This window comes from Prunus persica, chromosome G4, assembly GCF_000346465.2.
Source record: "Prunus persica cultivar Lovell chromosome G4, Prunus_persica_NCBIv2, whole genome shotgun sequence".
NCBI lineage: Eukaryota > Viridiplantae > Streptophyta > Magnoliopsida > Rosales > Rosaceae > Prunus > Prunus persica.
In genome coordinates this window covers 1,260,352-1,286,394 of record NC_034012.1, presented here as the reverse complement: position 1 = coordinate 1,286,394, position 26,043 = coordinate 1,260,352, and the positions used below count along the sequence as shown (strand labels likewise).

The following is a 26,043-nucleotide window of genomic DNA, read 5'->3' as shown; positions in this document are numbered from 1 at the left end:
TGAGATGTCAAATTGAAATAGGAATTGAGTTGAACCGGTTCGGTTTGATTTTTTGATTTGTTGGTTAACTTGGTTTTTAACGGTTTTTTTCAATCCTGTTTCATGTGGTTTTCTAATTTTTCAATCTCAATACCCACCCTTACCTAATACCTTAGATGTAGGGGTAAGCAATTTTAAACGCTTGAGCTTACAATACTTTTTGTAAGAATAATTATAAAGAATTTTTTATTTCATTGGAACTTAACCTTTTATTTTTTGGGTCAATGGCCGCAACTTCTTATCATTTCAGAAAGGTTTGGGCATAACAAGAGAGAAATGGGATGAAGATGGTATGCATCTTTGCACATTCATGGCAATGTGTGCGCTGTTTGGGGCTCAAGTGAGGGAGGAGAGAAAAAAAATACATTTCAAAAAAAAAATTGCAAAAGTGATAATATCATGGGATTGGGTGAGTGAGAAAAACCCAAACTAATCAATTTGACTATCGCTAATTTTCAACAAAAAAAAAAACTATTTGATTACATCTTAACCGATGGATTAACTCTGGATCATGGAGGAGAGACTAATAAGAAACAGAACAGCTAGCGCAACCATGAAAAGCATAGAGAAATGAAACAAAATCATAGCACTTCCAAAGTAGAGTCCTGAAAGATTGATCACGCTTTGTTCGATATACACTAACGCGGGTATAATTCAGTAATTGATACTTCGTTAACAGAAAATGGCGAGGAGTTGCTAGGAGTTTGATCAAATGATTCAGTGGTTAATGATGGCATGTTCAGCTCTGTTCCACTATGCAGGAAAAGTACTGGCTTTTGAGGTAATGCCATGGTGACAGAGTAACTGCTTAGCATGAGAACTACGGATTGCATTGTGGGTCTCTCATCTGGAATTTCCTGAACACAGAGTAACCCGATATGGACACATCTAGTTACTTCAGCTTTTGCATAAGAATCTCTTAGATTTGGATCCAATAATTCTAAGGGTGTCCCGTCCCTCCAATGTCTCCAAGCCTGCAAATATATTTTTTTCAAGAGATTCATTCTAAAAAGATTAACCATGAGATGCATATTACAATATTCAACTTATACTCACATAGCTCAAGAGATCTTCCCCACGGTCTGAGTTATAGAAACTAGTGTTCTTCTTGCCAGTTACAATCTCTAAGATCAGGACACCAAGACTGTACACATCGGACTTCACAGAGAACTGTCCATGCATTGCATATTCTGGAGACATGTAACCACTACAAACCAGCAGCATCAATAAAGTTCTAATATTAGTTCAAATGCAGTGTGAACATGTTAAAACTCATCTAGCAATCAGTGTGTCAATTAACTTGTAATTCATAAACAAGCTACCCAATAGTGCCTATCTGATAACACTAGCGGAACAACAGAGCTTCTCCATCTTGTCTGAGTTGAGGTGAATTCTTGATATATCAATTTGATATCTTTTCTTTCTCGTAATTACTTTTCAGGATGAGAAAATCAATCAACTCGTTTATGCAGAATATGTGAACATAAACAAAGTTCATTGTTACTTACATTGTTCCCACAATCCTTCTTGTATTGCCTTGAGTTTGGTCGACTCCAACTATTCTTGCCATGCCAAAATCTGCAATTTTTGGGTTCATGTCCCCATTTAACAATATGTTGCTTGCTTTAAGATCGCGATGTATGATTTTAAGCGGAGAATCTTGATGGAGATAGAGAAGCCCACGGGCAATCCCGCCAATAATCTTGTATCTGCTTGACCAATCCAATTTTACAGGGTTCTCAGAGTCTGTGCACACATTTGTCCAATAAAAGTATACAGGTTAGAATAAGTAAAACAACAGACATAATTACCGAGGAATTCATATATCACCAACTAATCAAATAGCATATGGTATCACACATGATGTTAGAAGGGCACAAACCGAATAGAAAGTGGTCAAGGCTTTTGTTCTCCACAAGTTCGTAAACAAGTATCTTTTCTTCTCCTTCAGCGCAAAATCCCAATAGCCTCACTAAATTTCTGTGCTGAAGCTTAGCTACCAAAACCACCTCATTTTTAAACTCTTCGGCACCTTGCCCGGAGCCTCTAGATAACCTCTTCACAGCTATTTGTTGCCCATCAGGAAGTGTACCCTGAAAATATTGCAACCAATGATCTTTACAAACATCTAAGTATAACTTTCATGAGTTTAATACATTTTGATGAACTCTGGCATGACTTAAATTCACCAAATTTGGTAAGCCAAAATCCCGACCTTATAAACCTCACCAAAGCCACCTTCCCCTAATCTGTTCTGATCAGAGAAATTGTCTGTGGCTGCTTCAATTGTACGCAAATCAAACTGCAATGACTCCACGCTATTAATTTCGCTCCCCACTACACAATCAAGAAGTAGGAGGTATTAATTAATTGTGGACTAATAAACTACTGAACAACACGATTAGGAATCAAATCGTTCAATAGAGGAAAATACATAAGTTGGGTCCGGAAAGGAAATTATAAAATGTTTCAATGTTTGTTTACCATTTTGTTGTTGTATAACTTTGTACTTTTTCCTTGCTCTTCTTCTTAAGAAACAGCAGCCTACCAAAAAGAGCAATATGGCAATTGGAACCACAATGGCCCCTATGACCAAAGTTGAGATTTGGTCATCATTTCCTGCACAGGGTATTAGACACAAATTAATGGTTCATCCCTATGTTTGTGTAAAAGTTCTACAAAGACAAACATTGCTTTCTAAATATATAATTAACCAATTAGAACAAAGACATGAGCTTGTTATTAATTATACCTTGAGACCTTGTAACTGAAGCTGGAGGTGGAGGAGGAAGAAGCAGTGGCGGAGGAGGGGCAGTAACAAATGTATAAAATGGATACACTTCATATCTAACATTACAACTAGGATACAAAACTCTTCCTCCTTGCTTCCCATTACAACAAGCCGGAAGAAGTGCAATAGCTCCTATAAGACACCGATCACAGGCGGTGCTTGACAGGTCCGGCGTGCATTGCACAAGGCTGTACAACTCCTGAAACGCTGTAAAGTTTGTTTTTTTTGCCGCAAACTTTTTAGTTCCGGAGGCCGCATTTGCTGCCACAGGCACCAAGCCATTGATTGTTTCCCCCAGTACCTTATTAAACCGGTTTGGATCAGTAATATTTCCCACGTTCCACAAATAAACTCTTGGGGCTTCATCCATATTGCCGAAAAAAGACACGTTTGAGTAGCGTAACATGCAATCATCGTACCAAATTATAGTGACTTTTCTGAAGGGGCAGTACTCTTTGACCGTTTCTCTGGCTGCGGTGGCTACACAATCTTTGCATGCATCGGATGTGAGATCAGCACGGCATAGAAAGGAACCGTAAACTGCAGCGTTGGGATCTTGGGAGCCGGCAGTGGTGTTGTAGAAACCGAGTTCACGGGTGGCGTTGGAGGTGAGAGAGGAGAGGAGGAGATTAAGATTTAATTCGTAGGTGCTGTTGGGAGTGAAACTGGTTGTGTTAGAACAGACGTGGTAGCGGTATTCAGCTTCACTCAAACTGCTAAGGCTAAGCAAGCCAAGCACAAGGGTCATCAACACATTGAGATTGAAGGAAGGCATTTTGATAATCAAATCAATAACCTCTTCCCGATGATCACGATCACCTCCTTCTACAATGTGTAAATAAGACAGGTTTAGGTGAGCTAATATGCCTTTAGGCCGAGTTTGGCGTGTTTGCTCTGGTCAGGATTGTGATGTACTCATAAATTGACAGGAGTGTTAAGGTCGGAGTCAACTTTTGTCCTTTATTGAAGGAAGGTGTGAAGAAGCCCCTGTGATGTTGAATCATGTGGAAAGTAGAGTTATTGAAAAGTCATTGACGAATTGGAGACGGAAGGGGTAGAATTTTCAGCCCAACTGTGTTCTTGCCTTTTCTTTTTTCTCAATAATTTTCCAATATTTTACATCTTGATACTAATAGAAGAGTATGGTTTTATACAACTGACCGAGAATATGGCAAGAGTCATTGTTATATTACACTCACACATTGATTGATTCATATAACCAGCTGAGCTGAGCTGACCCCATTTCTTTCCTGCCACCACTTCATGTCGCCGTCGCAATGGTGGCCGTCATTATTAAGAATATTCCACAAATTGTACGTATTTCATTTTACATATTCTTGTACGTAGAGACATACGAAGATGACCAGAAAAATAAAGATGTATCCATAACTCCAGTCATCAATACAGGACAGTGATGTGACCACAACTACCTAATTAAGCCGGTTGTCAATTTCGTATAGACTGAATTAGTGCCTTGTAAGCCAGAATTTAAAGGGAGTAGGTAACCACAAAACCATGAAGGATTCAACCCAGACAGACCCACAAATGAGAAAAACTTTTCCAAGACATTGGTGTGAAGACTTAAAGCCTTGTCAATCACGTTCCTAATGCATGGGACCGCTACGCTGTAGGATGATAATGTTGATTATTGCCTCAAACCAATAGTCAACAATATCGGCAAATTGACAAGTTGCAATGTGAATGCATTAATTGGCTTTTACAATAGTCAAAAGTGATGGCTATTGACAAGTTGCAATGGGAATGCATTAATTAGCTTTCACAAATGGTGGTAGGCTATTGTTGACTTGCCTAACATTTGGCTTCTTTGAGAAGCCACTTCCTTTGGCTATAAATTGGAAGCAAATGGTTTCATTTGTAGAATCCAACCAAGTGTTGAGTAGAAGAGAAAAATAGCAAGAAAGGCATTTTGTCAAAGAGAGAAACAAATTCTCTCTAGTTGTTCTTTGCTTTGTATCATTGTTTTATCTTCCTTTGTGAGTGTGTGAGGTTGGGTGTATTTGGGTCTTTGGGAAATTGAGTGGTAAACACTATTGTATATCCCCATTGATTATAGTGGAATACTCCGTCGTCTCCAAACTGGATGTAGGCAATTGCCGAACCAGTATAAATCTTGGTGTTCTTCTTGTTGTAATTTTCTGTTCAATTTTTTTTTCTCCTGCCAGTAATTGTTTATTTTTCACTCACAGTTGGTTGACGCTTCCGCACAACAGATAAGTCGTTGCCACAGCTACGTATACCCAGAAAAGAAATGTAATCTTTTCTAACATTTTATCACAGGCCAACTTCATAGTGTCACTTTTTGCCCATGCCAGCAGAATATAAGCAGGAACTTTTTTTCATGTAAATCTGCAGACTTGACTCGAATTTGATGATAAATTTTCCAGATTTTTGAGAGAGATATGCACCAATTGGGCAGACATTGTATAGATAATCAGCTTCAGCTGGGCTGGGAAAGCTGAGCAGAGTAACAACAAATATGGAGGAGAGAATGGAAACAAGCATCAGATTATGCACGGAAGACATTTTGGTTTTCATGATCTTTTGATCACTGATCAGCCCAGTCCCTGTTTCTATTTCTAAAGCCAATTTCTTATGTCCCTTAGAGTTGAATCATGTGGAAATTAAAAAGCTTATCTAAAGTCATAATTTTTAGAGGTGTTTGCTTCATCATCAGTGTGATGTAATTATAAATTGACTGGAGTGTTTTAAGGTAGCGGTCCTCTAAGCTGACAGTCAACAAAGGGGGTCGAGACTCGAGACTTGGGTAGAATTTTCAGCCCAACTGCATTCTTGCTTTTTCTTTTTCCTCAGTTTTTCAATATTTACACCTACAGGGGGTGGTCTGCAATAATACAAGAGTTCGGTTTTATACAACCAACCAAGCGAAGCTACAGGGAAGAGTCCTTGTTATATTCACTCACACATTGATTCATATAACCAGCTGAGCTGACCCCATTTCTTGGATAAATTCTATATATACTAAAGCCCAATGCAATGCAACCAGATACTATTCATAAGCACTGTTCCTTAAACAGTGAAATGCCAGAAAAACCCCCGTTTCACTGTTCCTTGATTATATTAGTATAATTTGTTTAGGCACCGTCTTTCTAGGATTTTATTGCTTGCATAGTTTATTTTCTATGTTTTTCTTTTTGATTCATTGCAACTGAGGTATTCGAGCTATCTCAGCCTTTGATTGTTGCTTTTGATATGTGTGAATGATGTGCAAATTCATAAAAACAATTGTATTAATTCATTAATCAATTATAATGAATGATGTTAAAAAAGAAAAGTAGTTAGTCTTGACCAAAAGTTGATATATTAAAGCTAATGAACTAATCAACCAAAAACTGACGCATAAAAGCGTGCTCAGGGACCAATCCTGCTTCTGATATTTTATTTTCAACTAATTTGCTTAGAAAAAATAGAAAACAAGTTTGATTTTTTGCAATCTCTGTTCATAAATGAGTAATTGTTGACGACGCTTCTTTTCTTTTTCTTTCTTTTGGCCTTTTTGGATTGTTTCTGTGTTTTGTCTGTTTGGTTGCGGATGCTTTATCCACCTTTTCAATATATCGTTTCTCTTTAGAAAAGAAATTCAATATTCAAGACATCTTTGCTCCAAAATAATGTATGCATGCATTAATTTTGGTAAACTAAATTGAGTTTATGCTTATGGGATTAAATATTTTTCCATATTTTTGTTGCACTGTTTCTTTTCTTATTCTTATATGCAGGGATGATGATTTGTTTTCTTTTCTTTTCAGTTTTAAACAGATTTATAGTTCTTTTCTCTTGCTTAAATTTGTGAAATATATGTATATGGAGAGCCCATATTAAGAAATAGCGGTTACGCATTATGTAGCCTTTTTATTGGGTTTAACGATGGAGTACAATGTGTTCATTTGATGTTTTTAGCTGAGATTGTGATCAATTTCCTTTTGTGGATTTTCAGGTTTTGCAAGATGATATAGTAGTGTATGAGAGCGTCAAGAGGACGCTGTGAGTAGAAGGCGGTTCTTTGCAGGCTAGACAAGGTTGAAAATGGTTTTTATTTTATTTTATTTTTCCTGTTTTTGTTAGACCATTTTTGTTCACTTATTCTCCCCGAATATTATGCCTAAAGTAGTTAAATAAATTATCGCAACTATTCAAAAGTATGTATATGTTTGGTATTATATCTCATGTTGCGTACGAATTGAGCAATGAAAAGATGAAAGATCAGTTACAGAGAAACAGGTGGTGCAAATGTTACATTTGTATTTTTTTGGTTTCATTCTTTTGTTGTACTAATGCCTCATTGCCTTTTTTTTTTCCTTCTATGATGTGTCTCTGGAACCAGCAAAAGTTCCCTCTTTGGACTTGCTCCACTTGAAGTAGTGGTATTTGATATTGATAGAACTCCATATGATTTAGATCCCATTCATTTAAATGCCTTCCACAAAATGCTTCCATAGGTAAAGTGATTGTTTTGTTTCCTACTATTCTGTCAGAAGGAAAATATGCAGGATTTATTTGGTCATAATTTGACATTTTTCTTGGGTTTTATGGACTACAATGTGTTCATTAGAAAGCATTAGTTCATTTGGTGTTTTTAGTTGAGGATGTGGTGATTTTCATTTATTTTCTTTTTGTGGCTTTTCAGTTTTTGCAAGATGTTAACAGTGTGCAAGAGAATCAAGAAGAGGCCGTGAGTAGAAGGAGGTTCTTTAAATTTGCAGGCTAGACAAGATTGAAAAAGTTTTTTTTTTTGTTTTTTTGTTTTTCCTGTTTTTGTTCGAAACTTTTTGTTCACTTATTGTCCCATAATATTATGCTCAAAGTATTTAAATTTCTGTCCAAAATGTTTTATTTGTGTTTCTTGATTTGAATGAAAGTTTGGTATTTCATCCTTTTTTTAGGAATTTTCTTTTAAATTTGGTCATAGCCAACTGCTATTATACCATTTTTAATAATTTGTTACAAACTTGATTTTAACCTATGTATTTGCTTGAATATTAATTTCTCACAGTTAACACAAGTCTTATTGATCAACTCTTATCATTAATTCTGCAATCTACCATATAGGCTAATCACATCATTTTATATTTCTTGAGTTGTAGGTATTGTGCTACAAATTTCAAGTGGAACCAAGTGTTATTCTACTAAGATTTGTAGGTGTTGTGACATAAATGGCAATACAGTTTATTTTTGTACTATATCAGCTTACTTCCTCATTGGATTAACTTAGTCTATAAATGGCAATATATATATATCAGTTTTGACCATAGGTATCTATAGATTTTCTATGCTTCTGTACAACAAACTTGTGCAAGGTTTGATTCTGTTATGGGTATTTGGTTTGATTTATTAAAGTTTGGGTCTTTTGGTTTCATTATGTTATAGGTATTTAATAATTTGTGCAATGACTGAAATTATACTTTTGTCCGCTAGATTCGTACAATGCTTGGCGTATTTAAATTGTGGTTTATGCAATTGATTTTTTTGCCTATTTAATAAATTGTCACAGTTCTAAATTTTATCAATTAATTAAATAAACTGTGCTTATACCTTTGTCCATCAGATTAATAGAATGTTTGATGTATCTAAATTGTTGTTTGTCATGTTGATTTTTTAACTTAATTATGTGATAATTGTTATTGCCTTCATTCAACAGAAACCACTTCTACAGTAGAGCCAACAAGAGATAAATCCCTTTTCAACGGACATCAAGGTAGAAAAATCCCCTTCCCCTACTAGTAGCATATATGTAAGGACATGTCCAAACTCTCTTGAACAGAGCAGCTCAACTGTTGATATTTTGATTGTTGCTTGGTTTAATAAAATATGATCAATATTTTAAGATAACAAGCAACATATAAAACATGTCATTAGTTTTTATTTTCCAACTTAAACTTGCTACATATTTTCATAACTTTATACACATTTCAGACAGTTTTAAAACCCGCAGCATTGCGCGGGCACCTTTGCTAGTACTTCCCTATCCCCCGTTTCATTGCCTCTCTCTCTCTCTCTCTCTCTCTCTCTCTCTCTCTTATAGGTGACATTAGGAGGGGGAGGGTGAGGGGAACGCAATGAAACTGGGATAGGGATAGGGAAGTTTTTCTCCATTTCTTGCCACCACCTCTCGCGATGATGGCCATAATCATTTAGCATGTTCAACAAATTGTACGTATTTCATTTTTCGCATTATCTCCTATGTGGAGACGAAGATGAACAGAAAAGAAGATGGTATCCTATCCATCATAACTCTACTCATCAATACAAGAGAGTGATGCGACCACAAGCACAACTACCTAATTAGGCCGGTTGTAAATTTATTAGGTATTGACGTCGCGAAACTGCAGAAGATTCAACCCACACCCACAAAGGAGAGATCTTTCCAAGATACAGATGTGAAGAGTTAAAACCTAGTCAATCACGTTATGTGGATGATAAATCTATGCTAAAAAATCAAAATCAAAGATATTGAAACCCACAAGAAATAAATACCATTTGATGTTTCCAATCCTAACAACAGTCGTATGAAACCAAGAGTACAAGTTCCACATTTGTGATTACATATATAAACAGATAATACAAGATATAACATCTTGTTCATTCACGCTATCGAGGGTACACTGCAGTGATAGATCCTTCATCAACGGATGGAGTTGACTTACTGATAGATAGATCAGACTCCAAAGTTATCTTTGGCATGTTCCCCTCCGTTCGACTTCGAAGGAAAAATGCTGGCTGTTCAGGTAATGGCAGAGTCACAGAGTAGCTATTAAGCATGAGAACTACGGATTGCATTGTAGGTCTGTCCGCTGGATCTTCCTGAACACAAAGTAAGCCGATATGGATACACCTTATAACTTCACTCCTGGAATAAGAATCTCTCATACTCGGATCCAACAATTCCAAAGGCGTCCCATCTCTCCATAGTTTCCAAGCCTGCATAAATTGAACAGTTTTATTTATGTTGTGGTGGTGTTGGTGCAGAAGAACAAAACTGCGTTGTTTTCAGTTTAAACTTACATGGCTCACAAGGTCTTCAGCTGCATCAGTTTGAAAGAAACAACTATTCTTCTTGCCACTTATGATTTCTAGCAGTAAAACACCGAAACTATATAGATCGGACTTGACAGAAAATTGTCCATGCATTGCATACTCTGGAGACATATAGCCACTGCAAGAAGCACAACCATCCATCAGTATAGAAATCGTAGCAAAATTTAAGGAGTAAACATAAACTTATCATATTCGTGTCAATAATTTAATCCATTCAATTTCGTGTAAGACTAAGTGGCTTTCATTATTTATAGAGCATGAAGTATGATTCAAAAATTACATCATCCCTGTCTGAGTTCATACAGATATTATCAAGGGTCAAAGTGGACCTTCTGTTGAGTGCAGATGGGACCATTTCTCAAATTCATCAATCCAGATAATGCAGAACAAAAGTGGTCATGAGAAAAGAAAAGATGAATGAGAGAACTTACTATGTTCCAACAATTCTACTTGTGTTTGCTTGAGTTTGATCAACCCCAAAAATCCTGGCCATGCCAAAATCAGATATTTTTGGATGCATCTCCCTATCTAACAATATATTGCCGGCCTTGAGATCACGATGTATAATTCTAAGTCGGGAATCTTCGTGTAGATACATTATTCCTCGAGCAATCCCTGCAATAATCTTGTAACGTCTTGCCCAATCCAATTGTCCTTGTTTCTCAGGGTCTGAAAATCATCAAAATTGAGCGATCAAGATATCATCGAGTAAACAGATTCAAATACATGTTGAAGTAACATTGTTTTTGCAGTAGAAAAGACTATCAGATGTTTCAGGGCACAAACCAAATAGAAAATAGTCAAGGCTTTTGTTGGAGACATATTCATAAACAAGTATCTTTTCTTCTCCTTCCAAGCAAAATCCATATAACCTGACCAGATTTCTGTGTTGAAGCTTGGCTACCAATACCATCTCGTTCTTAAATTCCTCTGCACCTTGGCCAGAGTTCTTTGAAAGCCTCTTCACAGCTACTTCTTGACCATTTGAAAGTATACCCTGAGAACAGCCTTCAATCAATGAATCGATGGAATGTACATTGTTGCACAACTTTTACAATTCCCAGTACTGATTAAAACCTCCTTAGTTTCTCAAAATATTAAGACTTTAGATTTTCCGATGCAGAAACGTTGATATACATACATACCTTGTAAACTTGACCAAATCCACCTTCCCCTAACTTATTATCATCAGAGAAATTGTTCGTGGCCGCTACAATGGTACTAAAATCAAATTGCAAAGACTCTATAGTACTAATGTCATTCTCACCTACACAAACAAACAAGAAAAGCATTCATGTATAAAGATGAGGAAACAAAAGTATGCTTTTGATTTGTATGACAAACTAGAATTCATTTCAGCTATATTCTTTACCGCTTGGTGCCTCTGCTGCTGCACTGCGCTTCTTTCTTGCTCTCCTAGTAATGAAACAGCAGCCCACAACAAAAAGTAGCATAGAGACGGCAATTGGGACAACAATGGCAACAATTGTAGGGATTTTGCTTTTTCCTGCATAATAAACAATAAGAATCTACACTGATACATCAAACTAAATATGAAGAAATTAGTAAAATGAACAGCCAAATCCCAAAACCATATTCCCCTGTTCCAATCCAAAGTCCACCATAGTTAGCATAGATACCTATTCCCCCCAACAATTTTAAGACATAATTTGAATTGAAAAGCTGGTCACTTCACTTTACCTTTAGGCGGCAGAGGAGGAGGTAGAGCCCCCGGTGAAGGCTGAGGTGCTGACGTGGAGTTCTGTTGGTAGAAAGGGTAGACTTCGTACCTAACGGTACAGCTCGGATACAACACTCGTGCCCCTTCCTTTCCACTGCAACAATTCGGAAATTGGGCTATGGCACCCTTGAGACACCGGTTGCAATCCGCTGAGGACAGGTCCTGCGTGCACTGCCCCAGGCTGTAAATCGAAACCAACCCACTAACATTCCCCTGACTCGTCGCAAACTTGTCGGCGTCGTTGGCAGCCTCGGTGGCCACCTCGTTCATACCGGTGGACAGGACCTGGTTGAAGCGGGTCTGTTCGGTGGCGTTCTGGGTGTTCCACATGAACAGGCGAGGTGTCTCGGCCATGGTGGAAAAGAAGGACTCGTTGGAGTAGCGTAGCATGCAGTCGTCGTACCAGATCACGACCTGTTTCTCGGTGGGGCAGCGCTGGACGATGTCGGAGGTTGCGGTGGAGACGCAGGATTTGCAAGCGTCGGTGGCAGCGACGTCGCCGCGGCAGAGGAAGAGGCCGTAGACGGCGTCGTTTGGGGTTCGGGAGGAGGCGGTGGCGTTGTAGAAGCCGGAGGGGCGGGTGGCGTTGGAGGAGAGGGTGGAGAGGAGGCGGTTGAGGTTGGACTGGAAGGTGGAGTTCGGGGTGAAAGTGGTAGTGTTTGGGCAGACATGGTATAGATAATCAGCTTCAGCTGGGCTGGGAAAGCTAAGCAGAGTAACAACAAATATGGAGGAGAGAATGGAAACGAGCATGAGATTAGTCATGGGAAGCATTTTGATCTTGATGAAACCAGCCCAGGACATCCCCTATGCTTCGCTAATTAAGCTAGCTAGTCCCTCCCTGTCTCTATTTCTCAAGCCAAGTTGAACTTTGGAAGATATATTATCTCAGTGGTGGTTGTCTTTATCATCAGATTCATAGAAAAAGAAGAGGAAGAAGAGACAATGAAATAAAAGACAAAAAAAACAAAAGTTTGAAACAGAGGAAAATGGCAGGCGGGAGTGGGAAAGAGAGAGAGGGCAGTGGCGGTTTTTTGAGGGAGATTCACTGTTTTACCTAATATAGGAGTCAAATTATTAAAAAAATCTCATATGAAATTGATTTTAAAAATACATCAAAGTCCATTTGCAATATCATAGAAAAGCTTTTAACTACTTTTAAATTACAAAATTGCCATTGATTTTTTAAAACGAATCCAACTCTAAAATCTCATAAAAAAAGTCCAAAACACTCAATATGACACTAAAGTAATTTAATAATTAAAATTAAATTCAATAAGGCCAATTGTCATTTTTTGAGTTTGTTTATAAAAATAAAAATTAAATAGTATAGAATTTATTTATAGTTTTAATACTAAGAATAGGTATTTAACTAAATATCCCTTATCATTATCATATTGATATTGATTATTATTATTATTATTCGCAAGAATATTACAAGAAGAAAGTTTTACCAAATCGAAATGGGTTTCATGAATAAATTCACAAAAGAAAAGTCACGGCAGGACTCTAAAGTGAAACTGGTTTTAATGTTTCCGTGTGTTGACGGGCATATATCACTTCACCTGTCTGCCGCCATGAAACCATCTTACTCAAATTCGTTGAAGAAAAGGAAGGAGACGAAATGACAAAAAAAAACTATATAAAATAAAAATATTTTCAAACTTAAGACGATGGAGACGGAAGTGCCCAAAGGGATTATTTATTTCTCCACCCAGTTCATCGGAAGGTCCCAAAAGAACGCATCACATTGATGGACTTAATTTATCAAACAATATAATAATAAACGACTTATAATTCAAATGATTAAGAACAATTATTCATGTATCTCGATCGATTCTGAAAACAAAGAAAACAATATAAAGAGGCCATAATTCCGTGATTTTGTTGCTGGTTTTTTTTGTTGTTGTTGTTGTCGTCCTCTTCTGGGTCTTATTTTGTTGTTCTGTATGTATTGGGCCTACTTTTCTTGTCTTAGGGACCCATCGACTCATTTGGACTGCATGTTTCTTTCAACAATGGATCCATTAACTCCAACCCTTTCCCTTCGTTCCACAACAGCCAAGCCTGCAATTAATCTCGGAGTTAATACCTTAAGGATCGATGTCTATATTTGAACACTTACATATGTTGTGCAATTAATTTTATAACCCAACCCAACTAATTGAACACTTGCATATGCTACAAGAGTAGGTGCACAGTCATGAAACCCCAAAAAATTTCTTCTCCCTATTAGGATCTCAAGCAAGAGTACGCGGAAGCTAAAGACATAAGATTTTGTGGAATGCAATCCCTCCATAGCATATTCTGGTGCCATATAGCTACTTGCATATCAAAAGTTAATACATTTTGCATATAGAGTGCATCATATCACATAATTATAAAGAAAGAACAAATAAACCAAAATAAAATTGAGATTAGTAGTTTGGTACGGGGTATATAAGTTGAAACATACTAAGTGCCGACAACTCTTCTTGTGTTTCCGCAAATTTGATCATCAACTCCTAACATTTTTGCCATTACAAAGTCTGATATTTTTGGATTTATATTGTCATCTAATAGGATATTGCTAACTTTCAAATCACGATGTTTAACTCTAAGCCTTGAATCTTCATGGAGATAAAATTCCTTGAACAATTCCTCCAATTGTCTTCCTCTCTCTCTCCCCTCCTCTTATAGGTGACAAGCGGAGAGAGGGAGAATGAAACAGGAATAGGGAAGTACGTTCCTCTCCATTTCTTGCCACCACCTCATGTCTTCCTTGCGATGGCGGCCATCGTTATTTAGTATGCTCCACAAATTGTACGTTTTGCGCATTATCTCCTATGTGGATACGAAGATAACCAGAAAAGAAGATGGTATCCATAACTCTACTCATCAATCCAAGACAGTGATGTGACCACAACTACCTAATTACGACGGCTGTAAATTTATTAAGTATTGACTTCGCGAAACTGCAGAAGATTCAACCCAGACCCACAAAGAAGAGATCTTTTCCAAGATACAGATGTGAATACTTAAAACCTTGTCAATCACGTTATGTGGATGATAAATCTATGCTCACAAATCGAAATCAATGATATTGAAACTCACAAGACAGAAATACCATTTGATGTTTTCAATCCTAACAACAGTCGTATGGAACCAAGAGTACAAGTTTCACATTTGTGATTACAAATATAAACAGATAATACAGATATAACATCTTGTTCATTCACGCTATCGAGGGTATACTGCAGTGATAGATGCTTCATCAACGGATGGAGTTGACTTACTGATAGATAGATCAGACTCCAAAGTTATCTTTGGCATGTTCCCCTCCGTTCGACTTCGAAGGAAAAATGCTGGCTGTTCAGGTAATGGCAGAGTCACAGAGTAGCTATTAAGCATGAGAACTACGGATTGCATTGTAGGTCTGTCCGCTGGATCTTCCTGAACACAAAGTAAGCCGATATGGATACACCTTATAACTTCACTCCTAGAATAAGAATCTCTCATACTCGGATCCAACAATTCCAAAGGCGTCCCATCTCTCCATAGTTTCCAAGCCTGCATAAATTGAACAGTTTTATTTATGTTGTGGTGGTGTTAGTGCAGAAGAACAAAACTACATTGTTTTCAGTTTAAGCTTACATGGCTCATGAGGTCTTCAGCTGCATCAGTTTGAAAGAAATAACTATTCTTCTTGCCACTTATGATTTCTAGCAGTAAAACACCGAAACTATATAGATCGGACTTGACAGAAAATTGTCCATGCATTGCATACTCTGGAGACATATAGCCACTGCAAGAAGCACAACCATCCATCGGTATAGAAATTGTAGCAAAATTTAAGGAGTAAACTTATCATATTCAGGTCAATAATTTAACCCATTCAATTTCGTGTAAGACTAAGTGGCTTTCATTATTTATAGAGCATGAAGTATGATTCAAAAATTACATCATCCCTGTCTGAGTTCATACAGATATTATCAAGGGTCAAAGTGGACTTTCTGTTGAGTGCAGATGGGACCATTTCTCAAATTCATCAATCCAGATAATGCAGAACAAAAGTGCTCATGAGAAAAGAAAAGATGAATTAGAGAACTTACTATGTTCCAACAATTCTACTTGTATTTGCTTGAGTTTGATCAACCCCAAAAATCCTGGCCATGCCAAAATCAGATATTTTTGGATGCATCTCCCCATCTAACAATATATTGCTGGCCTTGAGATCACGATGTATAATTCTAAGTCGGGAATCTTCGTGTAGGTACATTATTCCTCGAGCAATCCCTGCAATAATCTTGTAACGTCTTGACCAATCCAATTGTCCTTGTTTCTCAGGGTCTGAAAATCATCAAAATTGAGCAATCAAGGAAACAGATTCAAATACATGTTGAAGTAACATTGTTTTTGCAGTAGAAATGTTTTTGCAGTAGAAAAGACTATCAGATGTTTCAGGGCACAAACCAAATAGAAAATAGTCAAGGCTTTTGTTGGAGACATATTCATAAACAAGTATCTTTTCTTCTCCTTCCAAGCAAAATCCATATAGCCTGACCAGATTTCTGTGTTGAAGCTTGGCTACCAATACCATCTCGTTCTTAAATTCCTCAGCACCTTGGCCAGAGTTCCTTGAAAGCCTCTTCACAGCTACTTGTTGACCATTTGAAAGTATACCCTGAGAACAACCTTCAACCAATGAATCGATGGAATGTACATTCTTGCACAACTTTTACAATTCCCAGTATTGATTAAAACCTCCTTAGTTTCTCAAAATATTAAGAATTGAGATTTTCCAATGCAGAAACGTTGATATACATACATACCTTGTAAACTTGACCAAATCCACCTTCCCCTAACTTATTATCATCAGAGAAATTGTTCGTGGCCGCTACAATGGTACTAAAATCAAATTGCAAAGACTCTACACTACTAATGTCATTCACACCTACACAAACAAACAAGAAAAGCATTCATGTATAAAGATGAGGAAACAAAAGTATGCTTTTGATTTGTATGACAAACTAGAATTCATTTCAGATATATATTCTTTACCGCTTGGTGCCTCTGCTGCTGCACTGCGCTTCTTTCTTGCTCTCCTAGTAATGAAACAGCAGCCCACAACAAAAAGTAGAACAGAGACGGCAATTGGGACAACAATGGCAACAATTGTAGGGATTTTGCTTTTTCCTGCATAATAAACAATAAAAATCTACACTGATAAAACTAAATATGAAGAAAGTAGTAAAATGAACAGCCAAATCCCAAAACCATATTCCCCTGTTCCAATCCAAAGTCCACCATAGTTAGCATAGATACCTACTCCCCCCAACAATTTAAAGACATAATTTGAATTGAAAAGCTGGTCACTTCACTTTACCTTTAGGCGGCGGCGGAGGAGGAGGAGGAGGCAGAGCCCCCGGTGAAGGCTGAGGCGCTGACGTGGAGTTTTGGAGGTAGAAGGGGTAGACTTCGTACCTAACGGTACAACTCGGATACAAAACTCGTGCCCCGAGCTTTCCATTGCAACAATTCGGAAATTGGGCTTTGGCACCCGTGAGACACCGGTTGCAATCCGCTGAGGACAGGTCCTGCGTGCACTGCCCCAGGCTGTAAATCGAAACCAACCCACTAACATTCCCCTGACTCGTCGCAAACTTGTCGGCGTCGTTGGCAGCCTCGGTGACCACGTCGTTCATGCCCGTCGCCAAGACCTGGTTGAACCGGGTTGGTTCGGTGGCGTTCTGGGTGTTCCACATGAAAATGCCAGGCGACTCGGCGGCGGTGGAAAAGAAGGACTCGTTGGAATAGCGCAGCATGCAGTCGTCGTACCAGATGATAACCTGTTTCTCAGTGGGGCAGCGCTGGACGGCCTCGGAGGTTGCGGTGGAGACGCAGGTTTTGCAAGCGTCGGCGGCGACGTCGCCGCGGCAGAGGAAGAGGCCGTAGACGGTGTCGTTTGGGGAGGAGGAGGAGGCGGTGGCGTTGTAGAAGCCGGAGGGATGGGTGGCGTTGGAGGATAGGGTGGAGAGAAGGCGGTTGAGGTTGGACTGGAATGTGGAGTTTGGGGTGAAGGTGGTGGTGTTTGGGCAGAAATGGCTGAGGTCAGCAGCTTCAGCGGGGCTGGGAAAGCTGAGCAGAGTAACAACACATATGGAGGAGAGAATCGAAACAAACATCAGATTATTCATGGGAAGCATTTTGACGTTGACGAAGCCAGCCCAGCCCAGCCCCCTATGCTTAGCTAATTAAGATAGCTAGTCCCTCGTTGTTTCTATTTCAGTGGTGGTTGTCTTATCATCAAATTCATAGAAAAAAGAAGAGGAAGAAGAGACAATGAAATAAAAGACAAAAAAACAAAAGTTTGAAACAGAGGAAAATGGGGACGGGAGTGAGGCCAGTTTTGTTTGGGGAGAGAGAGAGAGGGAGATATTATCATATTGATATTCATTATTATTATTCTTCTTCTTCTCAAGAATATTACAAGTAGAAAAGTAGGAACATATTACATGTGAAAGTTTCAGAAAAGTCACGGCACGACTCTAAAGTCAAACGACTTTTTAATGTTTCCGTGTGTTGACGATTAAATCTCACTTCACCTGTCACCATCTGAGTCAAATTCGTCGAAATGAAGACGATGGAGACGGAAGTGCCAAAAGGGATTTTATATTTCTCCAGCCGGGTCTTGTTTTGTTGTTCTGTATGTATTGGGCCTGCTTTGGTTCATTTGCTCTGGATACTTGTTTTGTTTATGTTTTCGGCCTTGTCCCTTAATCCTGTTTACAGTTTGTGAAGTGCCGTTGGGCAAGACCGTTTAACATTACAACAAGCAATGACATGGTTGGCCTGTTGTTTTCCTCTTCTTCAACACACAATAATCCAATATGGATGTATCGCTAAAATTCATTTGGACTGCATGAGTCTTTCGAGTGTCAACAACGGATCCATCAACTCCAACCCCTTTGTTTCGCTCCATAATTGCCAAGCCTGCAATTAATACATTTCAAGCATGCATGTAAAAACTCTTACATTGATAGCTACATTAGCTAGTTTGAGAGTGGGTGCACATTTTGTGGGATGAAAACCTAAAAAGTTTCTTCATTTGGAAACTTCACCGAATCCGCCTCTACCTAACTTGTCCTTTGAAAACAAGTTAGCTGGGCGGCCATTTCGATAGTTCCCGAGTCGTCAAATTGCTAGGAGCAGAGCCTAGTTCCCTGGGCTGGGTCTCTGTTTTGCTGATTGAGAGAGCCTCCTGATATTAATTCCTCCATCAGTCCCACTTAGCGCATAAGCAAATGCTGATAACATGTTCTGTCTCCACTGCCATGATATACAGTTCCAATTACGTACAAGGCAAGCAAATAGTTTTTCAAAGTCATGTATGAACAAATTTTATTATAAAAGTTAAAAAAAGAGTAAATGTACCCAAAACCCCTGTTATACCATATATATATTATAAGAAGGGAGCCTATAATTCTCGGATGTGAGAGAAACAAAAACAAAGGGGTATGATATTGATGGATCATCAAGCCCTTGCTCTTTAATTAATCTTTGGTATGATCATTATATCATGTCTTATATATGTAGTCTGGGATCTTTAGCCGCTTCAAAGCTTTTTCTTGTCTATTAGCAAATGTCTAATTTAGAACTATATATACAAACTTTGGACGCAAGCAAATGTCTAATTTAGAGCTATATATACAAATCACATCGTATCTCCTATGTTAAAGACACTTATGCTACAGTTTTCAATTTACAATCTTGCGGCATGAGAGCAAGCGAATTCGCAATCTTGTCTGCGTTCACCGTGGCGAAACAATAGAAAGAGTGAGCCCGTTTGAAGTAGGATCAGTTTTAGACTCGCCAATTGGAATTCTACCTACGGAAAATATTGCCGGTTGCTTTGGCTCAGGAAGATCTATTGATTCACTTCCAAGCAATACAACCACAGCTGACATTGTAGGCCTCTCTTCAGGGTCTTCCTGGACACATAAAAGCGCAATGTGCATGCATTTCAAAACCTCTGCTGTTGGCCAAGATTCCATCAACAAAGGTTCCACAAATTCCAATTCTTTTCCATCTTTCCATAGTCTCCATGCCTATCAATTAATTAAGAAACAAATAAGAAATTATTATGTATCAAACTCAGTGAACTAAGACTGTTATCAAAGTAGACAAAGAAACATACATATGCAACGAGTGTCTTGGCATGTTCTGTGAGATAGAACCCACTATTCCTTTTCCCACTAATAATCTCTAGCAAGATTACCCCAAAGCTGTAAACATCAGATTTTACAGAAAATAGACCCTCCATTGCATACTCCGGAGCCATGTAGCCACTGTTTCATGTAGAATAAGCTAGCATTAGTTAGCAAAATTCTCTTCGCAATTAAATTTGAAATGCTCTTGCTGGAAGGAAGTTATAGGACTCTAGATATAAATAAAGGAGATGTCAATTTAAGAAGCAAACTCACTACGTTCCTACAACTTTTTTAGTGTTAGCTGTGTTCTGGTTTTCACAAAAGATCCTTGCCATGCCAAAGTCTGATATTTTGGCAACCATTTCATGGTCCAACAGGACATTGCTGGGCTTCAAATCCCTGTGAATGATTTTGAGCCGCGAGTCCTCATGGAGATACAGAAGTCCTCTGGCAATGCCTTCAATAATGCTGTAATATATTTTCCAATTGAGTTCAGCTCGTCTTTCCGAATCTGAAATTCAATGGTACTAATCAAATTCAGTACAGGCCATCAAGTTGAAATGTGTCTGCATGGTGAAATCATATAAGGATTAAAGAACATTTATAGCAGAAGAGTAGGCTAGGTTGAAACTTGAACCAACCAAAGATGAAGACATCTAGGCTTTTATTTGGCATGAACTCATACAACAGCAGCTTTTCCTCTCCCTCAAAGCCACATGCCAAGAGCCGCACAAGGTTTCTGTGTTGAAGTTTTGCAATGAGTATGACCTCATTCTTAAACTCCTCCAAGCCTTGCCATGACTTCCTTGACAGTCTTTTAACAGCTACTTCTTTCCCATCTGGTAGCAAACCCTGAAAAAATATTTCCCAAATCAGATACAAGTATTGGCCTGTGAATCAATACTAAACTCATTTAGAATTAGAACCATAGGACATAGTATTACCTTGTAAACAGTACCAAACCCACCTTGTCCAAGCTTATTTGAATCTGAGAAGTCATTAGTTGCTATTTTTATAGTAGCTAGATCTATGAAGGCTAGCTCCTCAGAACTTACGAATTTGCCTTCTACTGTGATTGTGACTCCAGTGGGGCTTGTCAAATCATGTAATAGTACTTGCTCACTTTTTTCTTCATCTGCAGAAAGAAAAAAAGTAAAAAAGTAAAAAAGTAAAAATTAGTTTGTATTCCTATACAAGTCCAGAAGCATTTCCCAGTTTCAATCCATGTACCTTCGATGTTTTCTAATCCCTTTTTCATCCGACGATGGAAAGCATAAAATGAAATGACCACTAATAGTATGATGGATGCACATGTAGCCACCACCTTCCAAGTCTTCCATTTATCCCCTGCTTTTTAATAGGAAGAACTTCCGTGAGTTACAATTTACCATGAACATTATCAAATTTTAGATTGTTAGAACTCAGTGACCTCCTTTTGATTCAAGTTCTACAATGTAGTAAGGCTCTTACTAGAGGTATATACTCAATGTTTCAACAATATGCATACATAAGATGATTAACCAAAAGAAGAAAGAAAAACGTTTGAAGTCCCTAACCTTTGGAATATGGGAAATTTAACAGAGAACTCGACGTGTCGTTAAAAAATGAGTACAGTTCAAACCTCACATTACAATTCCTACTAACAACAGTTCCACCTTGGTGAGAAGAGCAGCATTCCGAAAGATCAGCAAGAGCAGAATTCAAACAATTATTGCAGTTACTTTCAGAGATGTCTCTAGTGCATTGTTGTAGACCATAAATAGTATACTTTTCTGAATATTTAACTTTCCCAGTTGCAAACATATGCTTTGAAGAATTAAACGCAGCCTCTCCCGAGAGGTTCCTCATTAAATACATCAATACATCCTTGAAATGATGTGGATTTGATACAGTCTTCTCCTCATTATTCTTGTCTGGATATTTTCCAGTATAAACCATCAATGAAAAGGATATCTGGTAAGAATATTGAATTTGACAGAATTCATACCATATCATTGCATCTGTTGCTTTACAGCTCTTGAAGATTTCTTGGCTTGCTTCATTGACACAGTTTTGACAAACTGTGGAGTTAACATCCCATCTACAAAGTGATTGTCCATAGACCATGCTAGGGCCATCTCCGATCGTGTCGTTGTAGAAGCCGCCTGAGATGGAAGTGTTGAAAGACAATGACTCAAGGAGCTGCTTGAGATTGTTTTCAAATTGGCTATTGGGAGTGTAGTTTCTGGCATCAGTTGAACAAAAGATTGAAAGAGGGTCTACAGCAGAAAGGCTAGCCGGCATCAATAGTGTTATAATTGTGAAAAGCATCACAGGAAGCCTATCTTTGTCCATTATCCAGAAATGGATTCACAGTGAACACCAATTTACACAAATTTAAGCCAATAGAAAGGGGGAAAACAGAAAGATGGCTGTTGATGGTTTATTTTGATGAGATAGGCCTCTCTGACTTGTCAATTTTGACAATGAAATTTGGCCACTAGTTTTCATATGATTATGTCACAGAAACTGCCTTGCTGAAGGATGCGAACTGGCTGAATAAAGTCATGCTGCTGCATATGGTGATAGAGACCAGGATTATTGTAGTATTTGGAAGATTTTATTTATTTCTTGATTAATCAAAGACTTTTGCACTTGGGTCACATATCAGTCATGTTTAAAATACTTGATTTTAATAAAGTGTGATTATTTTGTAGGTGACATTTCTAGGACTATTTGTTTGACCATTCTACTTCAAGGGAAGAAGTCATGAAATTACTAGTAAAGGATTTGGATTAGCACAGAATGTGGCCGGGAGTTGGTGGTGAATCATGGACCTGTAGAATTTGAGCTTACTTGATACGAAATTTCCTTGAGGTGACATTAAATAAATAACAGCATGTGAGTTTATGCAGCCCCTAATTTTAATCCTTTATTATATAATCTGACAGCAACTTGCGTGACACAGAAACATTGTTCTTTAATTACTAATTTTGTCTATTATGTTTACTTTGAATCTGAATAGTGAATCGATGACCGAAAGACAAATGCATAGATATGACAGGCAATAGATGTAATCTTATTGAAGGCTTTGGATTTCCTAAATATCGAGTCAGTAAGCATGTTTAATTATATTATTGAAGGCTTTGGATTTCCTAGCCTCCAATCATCCAACTGAAAGTTCATCCTCCATCGGGAAGGATGTATGTATATTCTCATCAAGTATTATTTATTTATTTTTTATTGGTCCCTCAAACTGGAGGAGTTGTAAAGTCTGTGCAGTTCCCACAACTTGATTATGGACAAAATTTGAAGTTCAAGATGGAAAAGCAAATGTATTCTTCCATTGTAATCCATAATTTGGAATCTATATCAGTTCAATATTCACAATTGTGATCTCTGTATTAAACAATTTTGCTTGCTTACATATCATGCCAAGTCAATAACAAGCAGATATACAAAGCCTCATTGGCATTAAGGCCTCACAAATTCCATGGACCCTGAATCGGCTCTGTTATCGCGGCATGACATCAGAAACTGTTAGTCCATTGATGGAGTTATTATCAGTAGCTGCCACATTATGATCAGTAAATCTTCCCATGGATAAGGCAGGTTTTTCAGGCTGGTTAAGAGTTACAGTTTCACTTTTCAACATTACAACGACAGAAGACATGGTTGGCCTGTCTTGTGCATCTTCTTGAACACACAACAATCCAATGTGGAGATATCTTAGAAACTCATCTGGAACACATGAATCAAGCAGTAGGGGATCAAGTAGCTCCAACCCTTTTCCTTCATTCCATACTTGCCATGCCTGCATATCATCACTCAATTGGATAAGCGCCATTAAGCAGTAGTTTTAGCCTATGGCAATATGATCACTTTGAGAAAGTGCATAAACTTACATATGCCACAAGGCTAGGAATGCGTTTTATTCGATGAAAGCCAGCGTTCCTTCTCCCAGTTATGATCTCAAGCAAGAGTACTCCAAAGCCATAAACGTCAGACTTTACAGAATATATTCCCTCCATCGCATATTCTGGAGCCATGTATCCGCTATTCCAAACAAAAATTCAGAATAAATGTTGAGAAACTCATAAACAAATCCATCTTAAATGATGGTTGGAATCAAAAGCATTCTCTCATGAGAGTTTCTGTACAGTGGAAAAGAAAAGGGTTCAGAAATGAAGCACTTACTAAGTCCCAACTATTATAGCAGTATTGGCCTGTCCTTCGCTTCCTGAAAAGATCCTTGCCATGCCAAAGTCTGAAATCTTTGGGTTCATGTCATTGTCCAACAATACATTGCTAGCTTTGAGGTCTCTGTGGATGATTCTAAGTCGAGAGTCCTCGTGCAAATAAAGAATTCCCCTTGCAATTCCACTAATGATGTTTATACGTCTGCTCCAATCAAGTTGCGCACGTTTCTTTGAATCTAACCATCATAAAAGGAAAAGTCATAAAACAATTGATTCAGATCCCAAAGACAGAGAAATTTCCCAGAGTAAAAAGAAAACATACCAAAGAGAAAGACATCTAGGCTGCTGTTTGGCATGTATTCATAAACAAGTAGTTTCTCCTCTCCGTCAACACAAAAACCCAATAGCCGGACAAGATTTTTGTGTTGAAGTTTCAAGATCAGCAGAACTTCATTTGTGAACTCCTCTGCACCTTGCTCAGAACAGCTTGAAAGCCTCTTGATCGCCACTTCCTTTCCATCACTCAGTATACCCTGAGAAATTAAGACCAGATTTCCTTTTTCAAATCACAGAAATTACCAAGCAGATGATACAAATAACAATTTAGTTTTCAGACATGTGAACCTGTTTTACATAATTTGTTAGAAAAATGTTTTTACCTTGTAAACAGGGCCAAAACCACCTTCTCCAAGCTTATTTGAATCAGAGAATTTGTCGGTTGCTACATGTATAGATGCCAAACTGATATAGGGGTACTCCTGAGCTTTCGGGTTTCTTCCTTTAAAACTTTGATCAGGTAACAATGCATTTGGTCCTAAATTCTCACTATTCCCTGAACAGAGAGAGAAAAATACTGCTTTCAGAAAACAAATTAGGGTGAGCTTCGAATTAAACTTTTGCAGAAGCAATAATATTACCCTTTTGGTTCCTTCTCTTTGTAAAACAGACACAAGAACCCAAAAGTAGTATGGCTAGACATGCTGACACAATTGTGATCACCCATATTTTCCTTCCTCTGCCTACATTTAGGAACAACCATTTGCAGTATATAATTAATTTTCCTTGAGAACGCCACACAAAGTAGACACAAACTTTACAAGTACTCACCGTATCCTTTGTTATTATTCGGATCGCTCGAACTAGAAGCTTCAGTTGCACCATCATAGAAGGCGTAAAACTCATACCTCACGTAGCAACTACGACTCAAAAGTCTTGCACCAATGGAGAAATAGAACTCCCTTAAAACGTCTACTATGGCTTTCTGAAGGCACTGATCACAGTCATCTCCAGATAAGTCTGTAGTGCACTGCACAAGAGCATACACCACTTTATCTTCAAAGGGCACATCCCCAGTAGCATACATCTTAGCCGAAAGATTATAAGCCGCTTGCTTGGCCAGGCCTCTCAGTGTCTCATTCACAACAGACTCAAACTTTTCAGGGTCTGAAATATTTTTCTTGTTGGCTAAGGGAATGTTGTCTGCTACATTCAACTTGCCAAAGAAATTCGCATCAGAGTAACGCAACTGACACATTTCCTCCCACACAACGGCTTCTTTTGAGCTGGGACAAAGCGTCACGATGGCTGACTGTGCGGTGTTGATGCAATCGTGACATGTCTCATTTGTAACATAGTTGAGGCACATGTAGAGACCATAAACTCTGTCTGCAGGGTCATTTCCAGTGGATGTATTGTACAGCTTGGAAACAGAAGCATTTGAAGGCAATGAAATGAGTAGGCTGTGGAGGTTTTTCTGAAACGTACTGTTATCTGCATAGTTGCTAACGTTACCCGAGCATTTCCAATAAGGAGGGTCAGCAAAAGCTAGATCACGAAGGAGGGAGATGAGAAAACAAAGCAAAAGTGGCAGAATGGTTTTCAGAAAGTTAACCATATTTCAGTCTGTGCTAGTATCATAGCAAAAGATTGGTACCACTTTAAATAGTCTTCTCCTTACTGCTTGACCTTTTGGCTACAACTACCAGAAGCAATTCGTTAGTTTTGTGCTATCTCTCTCAAGTTTAACAATTG

At 38.2% G+C, this 26,043-nt stretch overlaps 5 protein-coding genes and 1 long non-coding RNA gene across 7 annotated transcripts; 1 reads left to right on the top strand and 5 right to left on the bottom strand.

Moving 5' to 3' along the window:
• LOC18778173 (cysteine-rich receptor-like protein kinase 25) lies at positions 388 to 6,098 on the bottom strand. The gene is made up of 8 exons (XM_007214521.2): positions 5,263 to 6,098; positions 2,792 to 3,508; positions 2,524 to 2,658; positions 2,255 to 2,376; positions 1,922 to 2,132; positions 1,548 to 1,785; positions 1,096 to 1,246; positions 388 to 1,013 (listed from the first exon to the last, which is right to left on the bottom strand). Exons 1-8 carry the CDS (start codon positions 5,384 to 5,386, stop codon positions 678 to 680), a joined length of 2,034 nt encoding a protein of 677 aa, XP_007214583.2. The 5' UTR covers positions 5,387 to 6,098; the 3' UTR covers positions 388 to 677.
• On the top strand, positions 4,729 to 5,725 carry LOC109948931. The gene is made up of 2 exons (XR_002271384.1): positions 4,729 to 5,101; positions 5,204 to 5,725. It is a non-coding gene; the product is annotated as an uncharacterized LOC109948931 (long non-coding RNA).
• LOC18780638 (cysteine-rich receptor-like protein kinase 10) lies at positions 9,214 to 12,658 on the bottom strand. The gene is made up of 7 exons (XM_007211307.2): positions 11,606 to 12,658; positions 11,277 to 11,411; positions 11,050 to 11,171; positions 10,691 to 10,901; positions 10,336 to 10,573; positions 9,872 to 10,022; positions 9,214 to 9,787 (listed from the first exon to the last, which is right to left on the bottom strand). Exons 1-7 carry the CDS (start codon positions 12,447 to 12,449, stop codon positions 9,458 to 9,460), a joined length of 2,031 nt encoding a protein of 676 aa, XP_007211369.2. The 5' UTR covers positions 12,450 to 12,658; the 3' UTR covers positions 9,214 to 9,457.
• LOC18778178 (cysteine-rich receptor-like protein kinase 10) lies at positions 14,573 to 18,101 on the bottom strand. Its single transcript, XM_007213841.2, has 7 exons — positions 17,011 to 18,101; positions 16,686 to 16,820; positions 16,457 to 16,578; positions 16,098 to 16,308; positions 15,737 to 15,974; positions 15,279 to 15,429; positions 14,573 to 15,194 (listed from the first exon to the last, which is right to left on the bottom strand). Exons 1-7 carry the CDS (start codon positions 17,828 to 17,830, stop codon positions 14,865 to 14,867), a joined length of 2,007 nt encoding a protein of 668 aa, XP_007213903.2. The 5' UTR covers positions 17,831 to 18,101; the 3' UTR covers positions 14,573 to 14,864.
• LOC18779698 (putative receptor-like protein kinase At4g00960) lies at positions 19,230 to 22,309 on the bottom strand. Of its 2 annotated transcripts, XM_020562843.1 has the most exons (8): positions 21,822 to 21,905; positions 21,391 to 21,747; positions 21,065 to 21,181; positions 20,779 to 20,969; positions 20,476 to 20,686; positions 20,108 to 20,345; positions 19,822 to 19,972; positions 19,230 to 19,732 (listed from the first exon to the last, which is right to left on the bottom strand). In XM_020562843.1, exons 2-8 carry the CDS (start codon positions 21,689 to 21,691, stop codon positions 19,436 to 19,438), a joined length of 1,506 nt encoding a protein of 501 aa, XP_020418432.1. In that variant the 5' UTR covers positions 21,692 to 21,747; positions 21,822 to 21,905; the 3' UTR covers positions 19,230 to 19,435. The 2 variants fall into 2 exon arrangements, with proteins under 2 accessions (XP_020418432.1, XP_007211374.2); XM_007211312.2 differs by having other exon boundaries at positions 21,391 to 22,309.
• Positions 23,136 to 26,012, bottom strand: LOC18778699 (cysteine-rich receptor-like protein kinase 10). The gene is made up of 7 exons (XM_020562844.1): positions 25,120 to 26,012; positions 24,930 to 25,031; positions 24,672 to 24,844; positions 24,335 to 24,545; positions 24,011 to 24,248; positions 23,719 to 23,869; positions 23,136 to 23,627 (listed from the first exon to the last, which is right to left on the bottom strand). Exons 1-7 carry the CDS (start codon positions 25,904 to 25,906, stop codon positions 23,328 to 23,330), a joined length of 1,962 nt encoding a protein of 653 aa, XP_020418433.1. The 5' UTR covers positions 25,907 to 26,012; the 3' UTR covers positions 23,136 to 23,327.

Coding starts and splice junctions, on each gene's coding strand:
- LOC18778173 (XM_007214521.2), bottom strand. CDS start 5,386: ATGAAAACCAAAATGTCTTCCGTGCATAATCTGATGCTTGTTTCCATT. Junction 1,786..1,921: donor CCTTGACCACTTTCTATTCG/GTTTGTGCCCTT, acceptor ATGTGTGCACAG/ACTCTGAGAACCCTGTAAAA. Junction 1,014..1,095: donor GGGAAGATCTCTTGAGCTAT/GTGAGTATAAGT, acceptor ATATATTTGCAG/GCTTGGAGACATTGGAGGGA.
- LOC18778178 (XM_007213841.2), bottom strand. CDS start 17,830: ATGCTTCCCATGAATAATCTGATGTTTGTTTCGATTCTCTCCTCCATA. Junction 16,309..16,456: donor GATTTGGTCAAGTTTACAAG/GTATGTATGTAT, acceptor GGTTGTTCTCAG/GGTATACTTTCAAATGGTCA. Junction 15,430..15,736: donor AGTAGAATTGTTGGAACATA/GTAAGTTCTCTA, acceptor TGCTTCTTGCAG/TGGCTATATGTCTCCAGAGT.
- LOC18780638 (XM_007211307.2), bottom strand. CDS start 12,449: ATGTCCTGGGCTGGTTTCATCAAGATCAAAATGCTTCCCATGACTAAT. Junction 11,412..11,605: donor TCCTCCTCTGCCGCCTAAAG/GTAAAGTGAAGT, acceptor TTTATTATGCAG/GAAAAAGCAAAATCCCTACA. Junction 10,902..11,049: donor GATTTGGTCAAGTTTACAAG/GTATGTATGTAT, acceptor GGCTGTTCTCAG/GGTATACTTTCAAATGGTCA.
- LOC18779698 (XM_007211312.2), bottom strand. CDS start 22,168: ATGGACAAAGATAGGCTTCCTGTGATGCTTTTCACAATTATAACACTA. Junction 20,970..21,064: donor GGGATTAGAAAACATCGAAG/GTACATGGATTG, acceptor TTCTTTCTGCAG/ATGAAGAAAAAAGTGAGCAA. Junction 20,346..20,475: donor CCTAGATGTCTTCATCTTTG/GTTGGTTCAAGT, acceptor ATTGAATTTCAG/ATTCGGAAAGACGAGCTGAA.
- LOC18778699 (XM_020562844.1), bottom strand. CDS start 25,906: ATGGTTAACTTTCTGAAAACCATTCTGCCACTTTTGCTTTGTTTTCTC. Junction 24,845..24,929: donor AAAGAGAAGGAACCAAAAGG/GTAATATTATTG, acceptor CTCTCTGTTCAG/GGAATAGTGAGAATTTAGGA. Junction 24,546..24,671: donor GTTTTGGCCCTGTTTACAAG/GTAAAAACATTT, acceptor TTAATTTCTCAG/GGTATACTGAGTGATGGAAA.